At 46.2% G+C, this 18,338-nt stretch overlaps 2 protein-coding genes across 3 annotated transcripts; both read left to right on the forward strand.

The window, feature by feature from the left end:
- The first annotated feature begins 1,271 nt into the window (after positions 1-1,271).
- Positions 1,272-10,623, forward strand: selenoo1 (selenoprotein O1). Its single transcript, XM_064318774.1, has 9 exons — positions 1,272-1,991; positions 3,963-4,166; positions 4,503-4,680; positions 5,216-5,346; positions 5,811-6,088; positions 6,449-6,620; positions 7,141-7,326; positions 7,601-7,757; positions 8,151-10,623. The coding sequence occupies exons 1-9, from the start codon at positions 1,444-1,446 to the stop codon at positions 8,370-8,372; spliced, it is 2,076 nt and encodes a 691-aa protein (XP_064174844.1). The 5' UTR covers positions 1,272-1,443; the 3' UTR covers positions 8,373-10,623.
- A 1,342-nt stretch (positions 10,624-11,965) lies between these two features.
- On the forward strand, positions 11,966-16,994 carry LOC135245626 (angiopoietin-4-like). 2 transcript variants are annotated; one of them, XM_064318797.1, is made up of 8 exons: positions 11,966-12,213; positions 12,741-12,784; positions 13,589-13,672; positions 14,044-14,071; positions 14,475-14,566; positions 15,150-15,267; positions 15,687-15,872; positions 16,343-16,994. In XM_064318797.1, exons 3-8 carry the CDS (start codon positions 13,592-13,594, stop codon positions 16,651-16,653), a joined length of 816 nt encoding a protein of 271 aa, XP_064174867.1. In that variant the 5' UTR covers positions 11,966-12,213; positions 12,741-12,784; positions 13,589-13,591; the 3' UTR covers positions 16,654-16,994. The 2 variants fall into 2 exon arrangements, with proteins under 2 accessions (XP_064174867.1, XP_064174866.1); XM_064318796.1 differs by lacking the exon at positions 12,741-12,784 and having other exon boundaries at positions 11,972-12,213.
- The last annotated feature ends 1,344 nt before the right edge of the window (positions 16,995-18,338 follow it).

Raw genomic sequence — 18,338 nt, forward strand, 5'->3', positions numbered from 1 at the left:
TACCCCAAATTTTGAAACTGCCCAGAGGCCTGTGTCGTGCAGTGCGATTGGTCGGTTGAAAAGATGGGAGAGATTATTTGTCTGTTACCTCACTTCCATCATACCTCACTTTGGTAAAAGTTCATCTCTCTCTGCGCATTTCTCTACTTTAAACCGAGAAGGTTGATAACTTAGCTGTGCTACGTTTGTTAAGGAGGGTAATGACATTCAATCACCTTGAAAGCGTGGTGGGACACCAGCTGTATGGGGATGCTCGTGCCCCTCTGTGCAGAATGTGTAAAATGGCCGGTAAGTCTGCTCTGGTCACTACACCCAGCTGACAGAACCTTGAGAGGTTTTGATGTGCCTGTCTGACCAATCCTTAGCACCCAGAATGCAGCAGACCTGTCAAAGTCACCTTTGCGAGGGCCAATGATATAACTACCAGCAAGACGCAACCAGCTTTTATTGGTAGTATGAAATCTGTCTTGAGGGTCAACGCCTGGAGTTCATAATTCATTCTGTGTTGCGGGAGTCTTGATTCTGTGTTTTAAACATCTGTGCCACAAGTACAAATGCAGTCGTTCCTTCTTCCTCCATACCCATTAAACGTGTTACAGACAAGCCAAACCTACCAGCATCAACTTTCTGCAATGCTCTTTGTGTGTCTGTTTATGTCTGTCCCAACTGTTAAAAATGATTTTTGTATGTTCAGGAGTAACATAGCTGCTATAAATATTGGCCTCTTGCCCTTTTGAAAGTTGTCACTGTAAGCAACTAGCTAAATACTGAAGCCTAGACTGTATTGAACTACAAGATTTTAAATTAAAATGATGCTACATGCAGATCTCTATATTTAAAACTGGTTCAGACTTTCTTTGTCTTGGTTTATTTTTCTCAATGGTCAAGAAATGTTCACATTTTCCCATGCAGAATGCTCAGTTGGGCAAGAAAAAATTTCATGTTACTGTACTTGGTCCCCAGAGGTGTCATACCTCCTCGCTTCTTGTGTAACTCCCTGTGGAGATATTGTTTTACTTTTTGCAATCGATATTTGGTCTGCTTGTGTTCTATAAAAGGACATAACCCCATACACCAATCTAAATGGAGGAAAACATAATTATTGTCATGGAGCTCTCGTGCAAGCCATTTAAAACAGTTGTCAAGCTGCCGGTTATGTTTCAATTTCAGTACGTTGTACAGCGTTAAAAAATACCACAGCTGCACGTTTATCGCTTTCAGCTTTTAGTTCCGAGCAACGCACTGTTTCCTTGCGGACCAATAATAGAGCCGTACTACTTCCGATACGTTTGATAGGTTTATTTTAGCAAACGCAGCGTTACATCAGCTTGGTTTCTAGTTACTGCTGGCTTATGTAGTTAGCGACGTACGTAAATTGCATTATGAAACCGTCAGTGGTAACGCTTTTATAACGCTGCCCTACTACTGGGTGGCTACAGTTGAATGGCTGCTTCCTTTTCGGGTCGCACTCACATTTTTCGTCCCTGTTTGATATTATTTAGATCCCTTTTCACAGCCGGGATGGACCCCATGGGTTCGGCATTTAGTCGTTCACCCTTGGAGTGTCTTCACTTCGACAATGTCGCTCTGAAGAAACTTCCAATCGACCCATCTGAGGAATCTGGGGTGCGGATCGTGAAAGGAGCGTGTTTCTCTCGAGTTCAGCCGCAACCTTTGGTCAACCCCAAATTTGTGGCTGTTTCTGAACCTGCGTTGGCATTGCTTGGGCTCAATGCAGACGAAGTCCTGCGCGATCCTCTCGGTCCGGAGTATTTGAGTGGTTCGAAGCTGATGCCCGGTTCTGAACCGGCAGCCCATTGTTACTGCGGTCATCAGTTCGGACACTTTGCTGGACAGCTGGGCGATGGAGCGGCATGTTATCTGGGTGAAGTGAAGGCTCCAGCCGATCAAAGTGTCGACCTGCTTAATGAAAACCCCTGTGGCCGGTGGGAGATCCAGGTTAAGGGCGCAGGACTGACGCCTTATTCAAGGTAACTTGGAAACTGGCTGGTATTTGCACGTGTTGACACTTGCCTTACGAACTGCGCCACACGCTCGTTTTTAATAAAAACGACAACAATAAACCTCCAAGGTGCTGGTTTTTTTATTGAAATGATAGGACATAGTATTTAATTAACTGGCATTCAAAAATATTTCACTTTTTTTGGAACACGAAAGTTTGAAAAATATGTGCGTATGAACTTCCTGAACATCTGCTCCTTGTTGCTGCAAAATATTCTAATACCATATAAAATAGCCTGCTAGCCTAATTTTGGCGTCGCATGTCAAATGGGGTTTTGAAAGCAAAGCTCAATTTCAGCTGTCTTTCTTAATTTATTCTTATTATTCTTTTGTGTTTTTCTCTAAAGCGTCTTTATAACAGTGTCTCCTTCAAAGTTTATTTTGTTTTGTCAATTAAAAACCATAGTACATCAGAAGGACCATGGGATCTCACTGTGGTATATGCATTAAAGTTTTATTTTGCTCGTTTTTTTCTAATACAACTTTGCAAATAGTTTCTCTTTTTGATTTAACATACTTACATTTGTTTATAAAGTGTATGTGCAGGCAAATGCCATGGTAGTTATTCTGTTGTGTATGACAGATGTACTCTCTCATGAGTTAGATCCCCCTTTTCCTATTTATAACTTGGGGAGAATAATTCCTTCATGATACAAATGCATTCACACTGGCAAAAATGAATGCTTTTGGGTTCACAAGCAGTTATTTGAGCAGTTCAGCTCTTTCTTTTGGCACTTCATGATAAGAAGGATAGCTCTTGAGAGGGGAAAGCACAGAGAAGGGCAACTAAACTGGGTCCTCATATGAAATGTGAATGTTAACAGGGAAACCTGAAGACACTATCTATTCGAGTTTAGCAAATGGAGATTGTGTGGGAGGTGATTTTAACCTCTATTTTGTATTCAAACAATGTTAAACCGTGAGCTTTTTTTTTTTTTTGCCCTGACACAGGCGCTGTGCTGTTAGCATTGTCACGAGGCTGTCACTCTGCACTGCACTTGCACGGGTGCAAGGCAGATTAAAGGATAATCCAGCAGTCACACTTAATTCCCAGCTCATGCTAATAAAATTTTTCAGTTATTGCACTTAACTTCCCAGATGAAAAAACAAAACTGTTTTCCAATTGTCCAAATTCTGTCAGCCCGTGCCACAGAAATGAATACTTTAGTTCTGTTTTACACGGTGAATTTTTTCCGCCTTACGAATCTGAACAGTAAAAATGACTGGTTTAAATCAATTTGAGGGGAAAAAGGCCAAGTGTTTGAGAGTCAATCGAGGTAAAGAGCTTATGCCTGATTGAGCGTGTTAAGCAGTGCAGGTGATTAGAAGGAACGTTTAAAACGACGACCTTCTCGTACATTATTTATTGCTGAACTATGTGCTGATAGGTTATTTGAGAATGGCCTCTTATAAATGACAGCTATGCAGGATAGACCTCGATTCTCCTTATTTGCTTCCATACCGTCTATGTATTCTTAAATGGTAATTGGATTCTGTGCAATAGGCAATTGGTGTTTTCCTATGCGATTTATGTACAGTATTCTACACTCCCTGTGTGGACAGTTATTAGTTGATATTTTTAAAAGGACATTACGATTGAATTAACCCGTATTGCCTTGGTCACACAGTTTTCAGACGTGCAGAACATTTGAGACTGTTTTAAATATTTTTTGAATATATTTGTTTTTAAATCATACGCCAAAAATGAACATTTGAACACAACAGCAACGTTTCTTTCTAAACATAATGCTACAGTTACTCAAACATTCACAGAGTTTAATTTGTGGGTGGTCTGATCAGGAGCTGCTTCTACTGAAGTAAGCCGACCGAGCAAAGTCTTGTGCAGGTGGGCTAGTATGAAACTTGAGTGGTGGTGATGTGATATTAGCAGAATGGCAACCATTTGCAATGCGATTCCGCCCCTCGCCCCTCTTCACCAGGCAGGCCGACGGGCGTAAGGTGCTCCGCTCCAGCATCCGGGAGTTCCTGTGCAGCGAGGCCATGTTCGGGCTGGGCGTGCCCACCACCCGGGCCGGCTCGGTGGTGACGTCCGACCTCCGCGTGGCGCGGGACGTCTTCTACGACGGCCGGCCCCGCCTGGAGAGGTGCTCGGTGGTCCTCCGCATCGCGCCCACCTTCATCCGGTCAGCAGCCCTCCTCTTCCTCGTTGGTCGCCTGCTGTGTTGCTCCTATGGGCTGCCTTTAGAGGGAAAGTCCAGCCAAGAGCCAAAAGCCCCTGTTTTTCTATTGAAAACATGCCTTCACACAATAAGCCCTTTGAAGAGTAGTTTTTTTGGAATGTTTCTTTCTCAATTCTAAGTCAGTGTTCTTGAACCCCTCTTTTCAAATAACTGGAAGCGATAGGCCATGCCAGGGATGTGCCAGCTCAGACCGTGGTCAGGTTCTTAATGGGCGGTTTGTGGTGTCGTGACCACCACCTTCCTACATCTCACTGCTTGCGTTTGCGTTCCTGGGTTCAGGTTCGGCTCCTTCGAGATCTTCAAGCCCGCGGATGACCTGACGGGCCGACAGGGGCCCAGCGTCGGCCGGAACGACATACGGGCCCAGCTCCTGGATTACGTCATCGAGACCTTCTACCCCGAGGTCCAGCGGAACCACGCGGACCGGGCCGAGAGGAACGCCGCCTTCTTCAGAGAGGTGCTGGAGCCAGTCGCGTCGCAGTACACGACTGAACCGCCGCTACGGTCGTCTTGAGCGCATATCTTTCTCCTCTGTGTACTCTGGCCACTGTACTCTGACTGTACGTCTGTATCGAGAGAACTAGTACCCTGTGTCACTGATGGACCCTTCACTGTGCTAACTCTGACTGCTAACACATGTTGTCTACGGTTGACCCTAGTATCCTCGTCTATTGTGAAGACTGTACCTCTCTGTCCTGGATGACAGTCGAGTTGTTAACTGGTTTGACCTAGTGTCCCTCCTAACTGGAGAACCTGTCCTCTGTTGTCCAACTCTGGGATTGGGCCCTAGTACCCTCTGTTTCTCTAAGCTTACTCACATGTATATATTACGGTCACCAATTACAAAAATGAATTGAATTGATTTCTAATGCTGGGCTAGAACAGAAGCCATCACCCACGTGGGTTTTGGGAAACGATAACCCAGCTGCAGAAGGCGAGCCGTCGCTCTGGAAACGGACGAGGGGTGACGCGCGGCTGCGAACTCGTTTCAGGTGACGGTCCGGACGGCGAGGCTGGTGGCCCAGTGGCAGTGCGTGGGCTTCTGCCACGGCGTGCTCAACACGGACAACCTGAGCATCGTGGGCGTGACCCTGGACTACGGGCCCTTCGGCTTCATGGACAGGTGAGCGCTCCACCAGATGCCCCGCCCCCTCTAACTGACCCCGCCATGGGCTCCTGGCCTGCAGGTATCAAGTTTACCCTGAATTAGAAAAGAACATTTGTGTGTTGTATTGCTTTACGTTAATTTAGCAGGTCTTATCCAGACCCATTTGCAACGCAAGAGAACATAAGTGCGTTCCCTTCAGTCATGTGATCAGTTTTGAGACCTGCCCTGCAGCATTCTCAGTCCTGTCATTGTAAGGGTAACTTCAATGTAGCAGTAAATGTGGGTTAACCGTGCTTAACCTTCAACCGTGATGCAAGTCAGACAGCATCAGAACGAGCCATAAAAACCATAAAAGATGGCGTGATAAACTTTTTGGTTTGTTGGCTCGTCTTTGTTCCGACCGTTGTTTGATTTCGGAGTTCTGAACGTCCCTCTTTCCCCGTGCGTCCGCGTCCCGCCCCGCCCCGCCCCGTCCGCAGGTTCGACCCGGACTTTGTGTGCAACGCCTCGGACACCTCGAGCCGCTACTCCTACCAGGCCCAGCCGGCGGTGTGCCGCTGGAACCTGGCCCGCCTGGCGGAGGCTCTGGGCCCGGAGCTCAGCCCCCAGAGCGCGGAGGCCGTCCTGGACGAGTACCTGCCCCTCTACAACGGCTTCTACCTGGGCAACATGAGGAAGAAGCTGGGCCTCCTTCGGAAGGAGGAGCCGGAGGACGAGATGCTCGTCACTGAGCTCCTGCAGACCATGCACAACACAGGTACGGAGAGAGAGGAAGGACAAACTACTAACAGCTCAGGTACGGAGAGAGAGAGGAGGGACAAACTACTGACAGCTCAGGTACGGACAGAGAGGCGGGACAAACTACTAACAGCTCAGGTACAGAGAGAGAGAGGAGGGACAAACTAACTACTAACAGCTCTGGTACGGAGAGAGAGGAAGGACAAACTACTAACAGTTCAGCTACGGGGAGAGAGGAGGGACAAACTGAAGTCTCTCTTGCTCTCTCTCTCTACCAACTTTTTCTCTCCACCTCCTCCATCCTCACTCTGGTCTTTTCTCATGTATTCTCCCTAATTTTCTCTTGCTCTCACCCCCTCCCCCTTTTTTTCTCCACCAGGTGCGGATTTCACCAACACCTTCCGGTGTCTGAGCCAGGTACCCTGTCCGTCAGGAGAGGAGACGCAGGAGGAGGAGGAGGAGGCGCTGGGGCGCTCCGTGGACCTCCTCATGGAGCAATGCTCCACTCTGGAAGAGCTGAAGGAGGCTAACAAGCCCACCATGGACCATCGGTGAGGAAAAAGCACCTCCCGGCCTGTAGGGGGCGCCATACTACCAGGAGACACATGCTAGTGTCCTGTTATACACTACTGACTTTTGTATTGAGTATTGCATTCTTCAAAGCATACTAGTGAGAATGTACCTCATAGTACATGAGCATAGAGTGTGCTTCTGTGCTTCATTACTTTTATAATACTGTTGACAACCTCATTACTAGCATTAGAATACCTTTGACATTTTTCTTACATTTCTTCTGACATTTAAAGTGTTAATTAACCCACACAATAAGGCTGTCCACATACTTTATCCAATTTATAAAGCGGATAAAAATACAAGTTTGATGTGAAGTGTGTCATTTCTAAACACAATTGCTGGAGGCCTGACATAGCACGTGTGGGAATTCAAATGTGTGGATGGGGTGTTCCCCTGTGGATGACGAGGAGCATGACAGGATTGATCTTCTCTCCCTCCCTCTCTCCTCCCCTCCCTCCCTCCCTCCCTCCCTCTCTCCCCCTCTCCCTCTCCTCCCAGGGAGCTGGTGATGGTGCTCTCTCTGGCGGAGAGCAACCCCGCCCTGTTCCAGATGTTGGCGGACAAGAAGGCCGTCTCCAAGCAGCTGGAGCGCCTGGCCAGGCTGAAGGAGCTGGTGGACACCAACCAGGAGGACCTGAGGGCCAAGCAGACAGAGGACTGGACCCGCTGGGTCAGACAGTACAGGTACAGGCAGAGCGCTGGGTCAGACAGTACAGGTATGATCATAGTGCTGGGTCAAACAGTACAGATACTGCCAAAGTGCTGGGTCAAACAGTACAAATAGATCTACAAAGAATATCTAGAAAGTGTGCACCACTGACCGCTGGCATCGCTCTATTGGTTGCTGCTAACGTGCGTCACGATTGGCTGAGCGCCTCTCTGTTTTCTACCTGTGAGGCGTCTTGACCTCGTTCCGTTATCGCCGATCGAGATGACAGGACCGTGTGCCGTTCCCTAGGAAACGGCTGGCGCGGGAGCACGGCGGGCAGAGCGACCCGCGGATGGTGGAGGAGGAGAGGGCGCGCGCGATGGACAGCGCCAACCCCCGCGTGGTGCTCCGCAACTACATCGCCCAGAATGCCATTGAGGCGGCGGAGGCCGGGGACTTCTCTGAGGTGAGGGAACAGGGTCGGGTAAAGAGGAACAGGGCAAGGGGCCGGAGTGGCAACTTCCTGGATTTTCCGGCCATGCGTTCATATTTTTTGGGCAGTCAAGGCAGTATTCTTGTGAAAATCGAAATATGGAAGAAAGTATTTTATCTGGCACTATCCCCAGTCTACATGGTACTTTCTTTTACATATGAAATTTTGTTGTCACATTTTTTTTTTAAAAGCTAGCTAGTTTGTTTTCAGGCCTTCCATTGAAAAATGGACATAGAATAGCTTCAAATTAAACCACGATGTCTGTCATGCGACAGATAACAACTTGAGAAAGTGCGAAACATTTGTAAGTCTGTACATGTCGTCGGAGACAAATTTCCGTTTGTGCAAATCGTCTTTCTTGGCCAGGTCCAGCGCGTTCTGAAGGTTCTGGAAAGGCCCTTCTCTGCCCAGCCGGGATTGGAGCAGCCCGGATGGACACGCCCCGCCGGGGGCGTAGACACGGGAGGAGAGGAGGAGGAAGGGGCAGCGGAGGAAGGGGCGGGGCCAGCATCCCGGCAGCCCTTCGTCCCCTACGACAGCAAGCCGCCGGTCTGGGCCAGCGAGATCTGCGTCACTTGATCTTCGTAAGGCCTCCCTTGAGCTCTGACCCACCGTTTTACTGAGTAACCACCCCCCTTCCCCCTTTCCTTGCTGTCTATCACTGATCCAGGATCAGTTCTCGTGACCCCATTCCAGCCATTTACCTTTACCCTTCAGAAAGCCCGAGCTGATCTGAGGTCAGTCTCTCTCTTCTTTCTCGGGCTGCATCTGCTCTGTCTGTATCTTTTCTCTCACTACCCCTTGGTCTAACCCTTATTTACTTACGTCCTCCATTTTGAGGGTTGGCGGGTTCGGGGTCGTACACCAGGGGTAGCTCAGCCATTTCCCTCTCACCGCGAGCGGCCCCCTTTGTGATGTCATCAACGACCGACACCCAGGGCCACCGTCGGCAGAGGGAAGCGGCTTCTCTTCCTTCCTCTCTCTCTCTCTCTGTTTGCCCTCTCTTTCTCCCCCTCTCTTTTCCTCTCCCTGTTACTTGGGCGGGTCAGATGTTTTTGGGAGGCGGCGCTGGGAAGGGTGTCCCTGTCGACCGACCGGAAAATGCTACAGGTGGAGAAAGAGAGACGGGTGGCCACGAAAACATTTGCTGGAGAGAAAAGCAGAAGTATTTTAAAAGTTGTGCGGGGCACACCCTAACGTTTCCACAGGGTTCTCGCACTACTTCTGATGCAGGTACATTTATGAGGACTCGAAAGGAAATTTCTAGCTTGATGAGGCAAAAAGTCCACAGAACGTCAGAAACCTTTGATGCTTCAAGTGCTCGATGCTTGGAAGATCAGGCACTGTTTCTCTTCCTCCGTCTCTCTCTCTCTCTCTTTCTCCACCTGTGTCACGGTGCGGTCGTTCATGAAGGCACAGGCAACCAGTCCCACAGTGACCTGTCTGTGCCTGAAGCAGGAGCACCTGAGCCAGTACACACAGACACACACACACACGCACACAGACACACACACTACAAACACACGTACAATGCACATGCACACCCACATACACACAAGCACACACACACACACACACATACACACAAGTACACACACAGACACACACACATACACACAGAAACGCACATGCACGCACACACAGAGCTCCTCTGAGGATCAGATTATGGAGTTTTGGAACTTTTAAGATGAAATAAAAACCAGAATATATACTGGTGCATTAATTTAAAAATTGCATTTAAACTTGCTGAGTATCGGTGTGAAATTGCTGGACTCAATATTCTGTGGAATGTTTTGGGGTGAGTGGAATGAATGAGTGTGCGAATGAGTGAGTCAGTTTGGTGAGTGAATCGACAGCCCTTGGGTAAATGTGAGAGGTGTAGAGACAACCTTCAAGCTACAACCAATGATCTGAAACGCACAAGCAAACCATCTGAAAGAACTATGAAAGCAAAGCCAACGTGTACCTCTAGCTTATCGACGCAGGATTCATGTTTTGTAGCCGTGCCACACTACTGTGATTACTGTCTTTACGAGTAAATATTCACTCAAACCACAGTCATTTGAACCCCCATTTTGTTTAATCTGTCAGTAGATTAATTTCCTCCTTCAAACAATAGCTGAATGCCAGAATTCCATTCAGGATAAGGATTTATCATAAAGTATGACTTTCTTTATCTTAAGCATGTGTGTACAACATGGGGTGGGGGGGTGGGGGGGGGGCTGTGCAGACTTTAAAGACCTTGTGCAATCCAAATCCTAACTTTTAATAGTTATACACGAAGAATGTAAGACATTACATACTACGATATTCCGTCTATTTTGTTCTGTTTAGATTTCAACCTTCTTTGTCGTTTTTTATAGTAAAAGCGACAGTTTTTTTATACTGCCAGTGCTCACTACAGGAGCTTAGGTAAATAACATGCAATTCATATTTTAACCAATCGGCACTGTGTCTGTGCCGTGGGCTTCCAATCAATGTTGTAACATTTGAAAAAAGTAATAATAATCACGTGTCTGAAAGGTGATTCCACAGGGTCTTTAAAATCACGCGAAATATTTGGTTTGAATGGTCAACGTAAACGTTTGTGTGGGTCTTTGTGGGGGAAAGACAATATCTGATATCTTTGTATGATTTTCTATGCACTATGACTAACAATCCTCTGTAAAAGTTTAATTCGGCAATTTAATTGGCTGCCAATCGCCTTTTAATAAATGCATAATCTTGCAACAAAAAAAAAATAGAATTTATTCTGCTGATGAAATTGGTGTGTTGTGTTGGTGTGAATAATTCCTGGAGATTACATAATAAAGACAAAAGAAAAAGTTTATGAAGTTCATGGGTGACATCCAGCAGAAGAATCGGTTCTTTGTGTAGTGAAATGGTCTGTCTATTTTGGCCAGGAGTCTGCCACGTCAACTCCCCTTCTGTTCGTGCTAAAATATTTCAGTTGTATTTTACTTCTGAAAGTTTATAGAGGGGCGTGGGTGCTCTGTAGCCCCGCGAACCTCTGCTATTAACCAGAACCACCGAAATAAGTACTTCCAAAAAAAAAAGGGTTGGACGTAAGCGTTTACCGTCTAGTGAGTAATGTGTATCGGCGTCCCTCCCTGTTCCGCAAAAGCTCCTACGTTACTACACTGACATTACTGCAACAGTGAAAACGGCAGCAGCGATTGGTCAGGCTGACCTGTGGGTGGGAAAGGGGAGCTGGTTCACACAGGGAGTTTCCCCACTGCGCCCAGCTGAGTCAGGATCAGCCCACCAAGCCCTTGCCATTGACTGCAGCTGCAGGGGAAAATGGACCAAAGCCGAAATAAGGGGGTGGGGTTGAAAGCACTTGTTACAGGATAGGGTGCTGATTTATTAAAAGCCTGGATTCCTTATGGCAGGACCTAACAAAGACTTGAGTGTCCTTAGTAAAGCGCCCTAGCCACACGGCTATGTTTTCTTTTGGGGGGGGGAAGGGGTGGGCGATATTTCCCGGCAGTGGGTCTAACCAATTTTGGGATTTAAGGTTGTTTTTTTAAAGTGGGAGCAGCACAGAACAGGCAGTTTACTGGGAAGTGAACCTCTGATTTTCCATTCTCTTATTGCCAGGGAAAGTCGTATCAAACAAAACCACGTTTTTGCGCACAACAGATTACGCAAATCATGGTGAGGAGCCCGGCTTTATTCAGAGAAAACGTGCATTTTTTACATATTGTTATAATTCATGGATATTATTTTAATAAACATCTCTGCATAAATGCAATAAATATGGTACTTTATTTGTTGTTATCCCCACATTTTAAAATACGCAGGTTGTAAAAAGTAGCCGACGTATTTCTACATTTTAGTACATTGAAATATAGAATACATTTTAATAAATTATGGATTCAGATTCCCATTTATTTTACCTTTATTATAACAGGGACTTCCAATTTAGACCAATGTCTCTTTATCAAGGGACTCCTATGACCTATACAAAACCCAAACATTTAATGGATCATGGAATTAATAAACAGCGGTGAACGTTAGAATATACGAGAACCAAAAGAATAAAATTGAATCATATCATTAAAGGAAACCATTTACCAACTGCTTTTTACCAATAACGCGACCTGTTCTCTAGTAGGGAATCAGTTCTGTGTGACTTGGAGTTAATTCCTTGCCCGTGTCGCAGACAAACTGTGAACTTACGCCTTGGTAAGGGATTTAAAGAATATCCGTGCCCTACGTCAGGGGCGCACAGTGGATCCGCTTCCTGGTGTGTAAATAGCAAATGGCGAGGCAAGCGGTCTTGTTGACTGACGGCTGTGCCGTTAGTCATGATCGTTCTAATATAAATATAGCCCATAGCCCTCAGTCTGAGCGGGCATTTATTTTGCAAGCGTCAAAGTTGCAGCACGCTACAAGAACGGCTGACGGATAGAGTGAAAATTCTTGGGTAAGTTCTCGGGTCCGCTTTTGGACCTCTATTTGGGCCCGTACAATGGGCTAATTGACGCTGCTGACTATAAATTAACTTATACAAGTTTGTTATTATTACTTGCTCCTAGACGTCCAAAATAGGATATGAATGCTTTTAAAGTTAAGGTTTTTATGACCAAATTGATGTACTTGCTGACAGTTATTCTTAAATATATTTGATGTTATAATTATTTTGACCTTAGCCGAAGAAGTCAAATCAAAAAAGCAACATACTTCCGCCGAATTTAGGGTGTAAAATAATAAAAACGCGTGTGCATTACACATTAATTTATTTATGACGAAAACACTGTTGACTCGTTTGCTGGTGGTTAACTCAAAATTTAAGCACGAGCTGAACAAAGTCGGCAACTGTGGTCTTGGAGACACGTTCTTTTGTTTTTCTAACTTTCATATCAGCACCACATACAAGACACCGGCAATTATTAAATAAATTAATTGCCTTAATTGATCGATAAGTGCTAATGTGATAACGAATGCCTGCAGACCCTGCGGCTCTCCTGGATCCAGGTTTCTGCGTGTCGTACAAGGTTTGTGTCCGAGACTAATTTTACATGGTGAAATTGTGTTCTAGTTTTAGGCCAATTTGGTGGGTGCACTCTCGCGCTTGTGATCCTGTCTCTGATTTTGGGAGTCTAATGTTTGCGAGATGAATCGCAGATAGTACCACAGATATTGGAGACTACAGTCGATCAATTGGTTGAGTGGATGTTGGGACATCTTTTTTAAATTTCAGCAGGTGGCACAAGAGCTTAAGACTTGGTCAGTGATCTCAAACTCAGGTCCAGGAGCCTTTTTAGCACGCTTCAGCCAGTCATTCATTGGCTAAATAGTCGACACCTTGTTTTTATGGCTCCTGATTTTACAAAAGCCAACATTGTGGCCCTCATAGCCTGGAGAAGGAGATCCCTAGTCTGGGGAAAAACAAGAAAAAAAAAACATTTTTGTTTCTGTCTTGACTTAGTATTCAGATTTAACTGATCAATTCATTGCTGAGTAAGTACGACAACCATTGGAACCTGTGGCTCTCCAGGACCTGGGGTTGGGGAGATGTTTTGCTCAAATTTTGCAACTACATGGCTTACGTAAGCGGTGGCTTTGGTTTCAAATGAAATTTCTAGTCAGAATATATGCAGTTATCACTAGCTGATGCCATAGACTGTATAAAAAGTGCACAGGTTTCTCTTGTTTTTGTTCAGTAATGTTATGCGTTCAGTCTTTACTATTTCTAAGTTCCACGCTAAGGCATGTGAGTGACAGTGTAGGTGTAAGCGAGGCCTTGTACAGATTGTGGCGAGATGGAAGTGATTTGTTTTCACGTTCCTCTTTCTCAGACAATGGGCGGAGACTGGAATCCAATTGGCTGTGGCAAGCTGGTCCTGCTTCTCTTTCTCAATGTTCACGCCTGCAAGAATTTGGTAAGGACACGCCTACCAGTTACAGTAATTGCAACTTTTTTTCTTTTTTTTTTACGTTGCCCTAGTTTATGCAATTTACATGATGTGTTGCTATTTTTGTCCTCGTTTATGCAGTTTACAAGGTGTGTGCTATTTAGACACGCCAACATTAATTTTTTAGAAGAAAAGCATTTCTTATTCCTGGAATTCTCCAGCCCCAAACAAACTGTACATGTTAAATAATTTTAAGGTCAAATTTAACTCGCTCTTTTGGAACACTCTCCGCCATTTGCAGTGAGTGGACTCACTTGTCGTACCGCCAAAAAAGCGAACGAAAGGTCGCCAGGCTCGATGGCCGCGTTAACCGGTGTGTTCTCGGCATTTGTTTCCAGGTTCGCTGTGGAGCTCCCCCTGTTCGCGGTGAGTAAACTCAGGAATGACGCTCGCTCCTTATTCGGAACGGCGAGTCGTATTTCCTTCGGCCCCTCCAATCGCTGTGCCGGTGTGTGCGCGTCGTCCGAAATTCACGTAGCCGGCAGCCGTAGCGGTCCGCCTGTCGCACCCAGTCACAGTCTGGGCCGGACTCTCGGGCTGCGGGTTGTTTGTGGAAGCGACCCCATAACAATCCGAGCGTTGTGTAATGCGCTACGCCCGCGCATTGGCCTCTCGCCGCTGCTGTAAATGTTGTTCCCATTCTGTTTGTCTTGAGATCTGTCCAGCCCTGAATTAAAGAAGTCAAGTGTTTTTATTGGGGAGATGCACTGTTGAATCAAGACTGGGCAGTGATTTACCACCTCCCCCCCCTTTTTCCGGCATGTTCCAGGAACAGACTGCTCTCAGATCAAGAGTCAACACCCTGAAGCCGCCAGTGGCATGTACATGATTCAACCTGCAGGTGTCCCAAAACCTTTCAAGGTATGGTCGGTCTGCGAGGACTCCAGTCCTTTCAATAACCAGCGTTAGAATGTTCAGTTAAGAACATTCTCATCACAAAGTTTTTTTTTTTTTTATCTTACTCTTTAAAGGGTTAATCAGAAAATGCAGGTTTTCAGAGGCTAGTGGTCTGAAGGATGCAGTGTAACGCGATGGTTAGGCAGCTTGGCTGAGGTTTGCAGGTTCTCTTCCCAGATGGGACACTGCCACCGGTGCTTAATGTAAACTTCCTGTGTAAATATACAGCTGTACAAACGGACTGCCTGTTAAATGTTAGCAAATCTCTCTGGAGCACAGCATCAGCGAAAAGTCTAAAATATCTCAGTTTAAACTGGATGCAGAAAGGACTTCCTGTGTTATTGCCGCTGCTATGAAATATTGCTTTTTATAAAGAAGTGGATAGGCGCTACAAATAAAATGGTTTATGATCATGTCTTACAAGGTCATTTTTAAAAAATTGTTATAGTATGTTATAATTTTTAATGAATCCACTTGCTGAGCCGTAGATGTGTTCAGTGAGGATGTGGTTCTGTTTGAGCCTCCCAGCGTGGGTCTCTGACCGCAGGTGTTCTGCGAGATGCGGTCGGACGGCGGTTGGACCGTGTTCCAGAAGCGTTCGGGAGGAAAAGTGTCCTTCCAGAAGAACTGGCTCGCCTACAAACGCGGATTCGGGAACCCTCACAGTACGGAGACTAAGCCTTTTTTCTTTAGGAGACCAAGGGAGAGATCTGTCCTCTTCATTAAAGGGGTTTAGAAAGTGAACTGCAATAGACTTGAGATCAGCAGAACTAGTGGACACAGGTGTACAGGTCCAGGTCTAAGAATCTTTCAGACCGAGATTGTGTGGGACAAGCTGAATAGATGTGGAGACCTGCTGTGGCACCAGGCTGGATGTTCTTTAGCCCAGATTTGGCAACCCGACTCTTGGTCCACAATCGCTCCACCCCCCCCCCTCGGCCCCACCTTCCCACTGGACCATGTATTGTTACTACTGGAAGTGTAATACTGCCACTGTTCTAGATGGGCTGAATGGCCTCTGCTCATCTTAACGTTTCATGTTCTTCCGGCATGTTCTCTCGTTCCTCTTCCTCCTCGGCTGTAGGCGACCACTGGCTGGGGCTCCAGAAGCTGTGGGCGATCACCAAAGCGGGGGGCAGTCGATGGGCCCTGAGGGTGGACCTGTGGGACTTCGAAGGGGGGTCTGCGTTTGCGGAGTACAGCGACTTCAAGCTGGGAAGCGAGAGCCAGGCCTACAGGCTGAGAGTGGGGGCGTACCGAGGCACAGCAGGTAAAATCCCGCCGGCTTTCACCAGTCGCCGCTCGGCGACCGTTCGTGGTCGATGCGCGTTCACTCTCCGCTATGCGTGCTCGAGGGCTCTTCTGCATTGTGTTCCTGGCCAAGAGCGCTGAGACGGTGGCTCTTGGCGGTTCAAGGTGTGAGATCACAAGCGTGATTTGGAATGTTCTTAACTGAATGTTCTGATTGCCGATGGTCATAATCACTGCTGAAAACTGACACAAGTGGGGTTCTAGAACACTGAATTAGAATTTTGAAATAACATTCCAAAAAAACCACCTCTTCGAAGGGCTAAGGCTTTTTTTTTTTTTTGCATATTTATTTAGCATATTACGAAGCTTGATCTTGATGAAGTGCACACTTTGCGCGCGCTAGCTCTGGTTCCAGACCCAGCTGGGTTGACGTGTCTGTCCGTACCCCTGGAGCGCGCGTCTCTGATCGCATCTTTCTTTCTCGCGAAGGCGACGCCATCCGCGGGCTCCACCTCCCCGCCGGGAACGACCAGAACGGCCGCGGCTTCAGCACCCTGGACCGGGACAACGACGGCTGCGCGCCCTGCCTGTTCGGCGACATCGCCGTGGACGAGTGCAGCCGGGAGGAAGGGCGAGGGGGCTGGTGGTACAGCCGCTGCGGGTCGGCCAGTCTCCACGGCGACTGGCACCCGGCCGGCGACAACCGGGGCTGGGCGTCCGGCCTCCACTGGGGCACCTGGAAGGGCCCCGCCCCTTACTCCGCCCGCGCCACCCGCATGATGGTGAAGGCTCTGTACTAGAGCGGAACGGAGATCGCCGACGGCCGTGACCCATAATGCACCTAGGTGTCAATCAATCTCCTCCCCCCCGCGGAAAGGGGTTTGTATCGCTTTAAAGCCTGCCGTTCTTCCAACAAGAATTAAACCGCTCTGTGATTCTCACTTCTTTTGCAGCTTCATGTTATAATGCGCTGAAATCATCTGTAATGATCAGTCTAGACTGATTAATAACCCACACCCATGTTATTGATAACTGCATTAACCTTCTGAAACAGTTTTATTTTTTTATTCTATTTTTTTGCTAATACTTAATGTAAACATGAGTGATATAACAAAAAGTAAATGGTTTGCACTCCCAAGAAGTATCTGAAATTTTTTTTGCAATTGTTTTTGCTGTTTGTTGCAAAATACAAAAGCAAACAACTTATTGTCATACAAACCATACGTTTTCATACAGTACACCAGACAAACTTGTCCTGTAAGACTTAATAGCTTAACGGCCATGTACTACTGGCATAATTATATTTTGTCATAACTTAATTGGTTAATAATTGCTCATCCCAGACACACACTGAGGAGCCACCCTTTCCCTTTCTTAGGAATTAATTTTCAAAAATAAAGGAAGAGAGTGGCTGTTTGCTTTGGGGTTATTCCAATCACCATACAGTACATCTGAATAATCTATAGATTTTAATTCATTTAACTGAAAACTTGAATCCTTGACACAGATTCCCAGACTTAGTCCTTGGAGCCCCTGTGTGTTAACTGTTTTTCATTTAAGCTAGCATTCCAATTCCTGAAATATGTTGATAGTTTTTAATGAGACATTGATGTTTAATGAGGGATTATTTACCCTCCTGATGTCTCCATGTGAAACATATTCACTTTGCAAAAATACATTCAGTAAAATCCCTTAATGCTAAATATGTGGGCACCTGAATACTGAGACAAAGATCTTGCGTTGAACAAAATTTTGGAAAATATGCTTGTTTTTCAAGATATGCTTTCCTTATCAACGCTTGAAAAAAATATTTAAATAGCCTCGGCTGGTCTGGTCAAGAAGTTGGACGGGAAGAAAATGAACAGATGCAGGAGATTCCAAGACCAGAATTGGGGAAACCCCCCGTGATGAGCTTGTTATTTTGCTATAAACAGTGCCGTGAGTATGTTTTGAGTAAAACTCGTGTGACTGCACAATGGCATTTTTTCCGTTTTATCACATGGAACATAATATGGAAGATCTGAAAAAACGTGCTTTTGTTGTGAAAACCCAAAGTGCACTCGGTGAACTGTACTTCAAGGCGTTGCGTAAAAGTAGATGTATAGTGTTATGCCACCATCTGCTGGTGAATTGTATGTACTGTGAGACTGCTACATTCCAATCTAAACACTGGGAATGAGTAGCCGAGCATTTCTGCAGGGAAATTACTGTAATCAGTAGAAATGCATAACAAAAAACTGTCCCCGTTTGTATCCAAATTCATTTATGGGCCGTGCAGAAGAGAGTAACTCACATTGGAAATCTTATTTTGGAAATTGATTAAAAAAAAGTGGTAGTCTGAAATTATATCGCGCTGATATTATACTTAGAAATATCAGAATTAACAAACTCGTCATAATGTAACGCTTGCAAAAGGGAGGGTCGCAATTTGACCAAACGGTGCCATTTGCGTTTGCCGGCATTTGGCCCTAAGTTTCCACGAGTC

Source organism: Anguilla rostrata, chromosome 19, assembly GCF_018555375.3.
Source record: "Anguilla rostrata isolate EN2019 chromosome 19, ASM1855537v3, whole genome shotgun sequence".
Taxonomy (NCBI): Eukaryota; Metazoa; Chordata; class Actinopteri; order Anguilliformes; family Anguillidae; genus Anguilla; species Anguilla rostrata.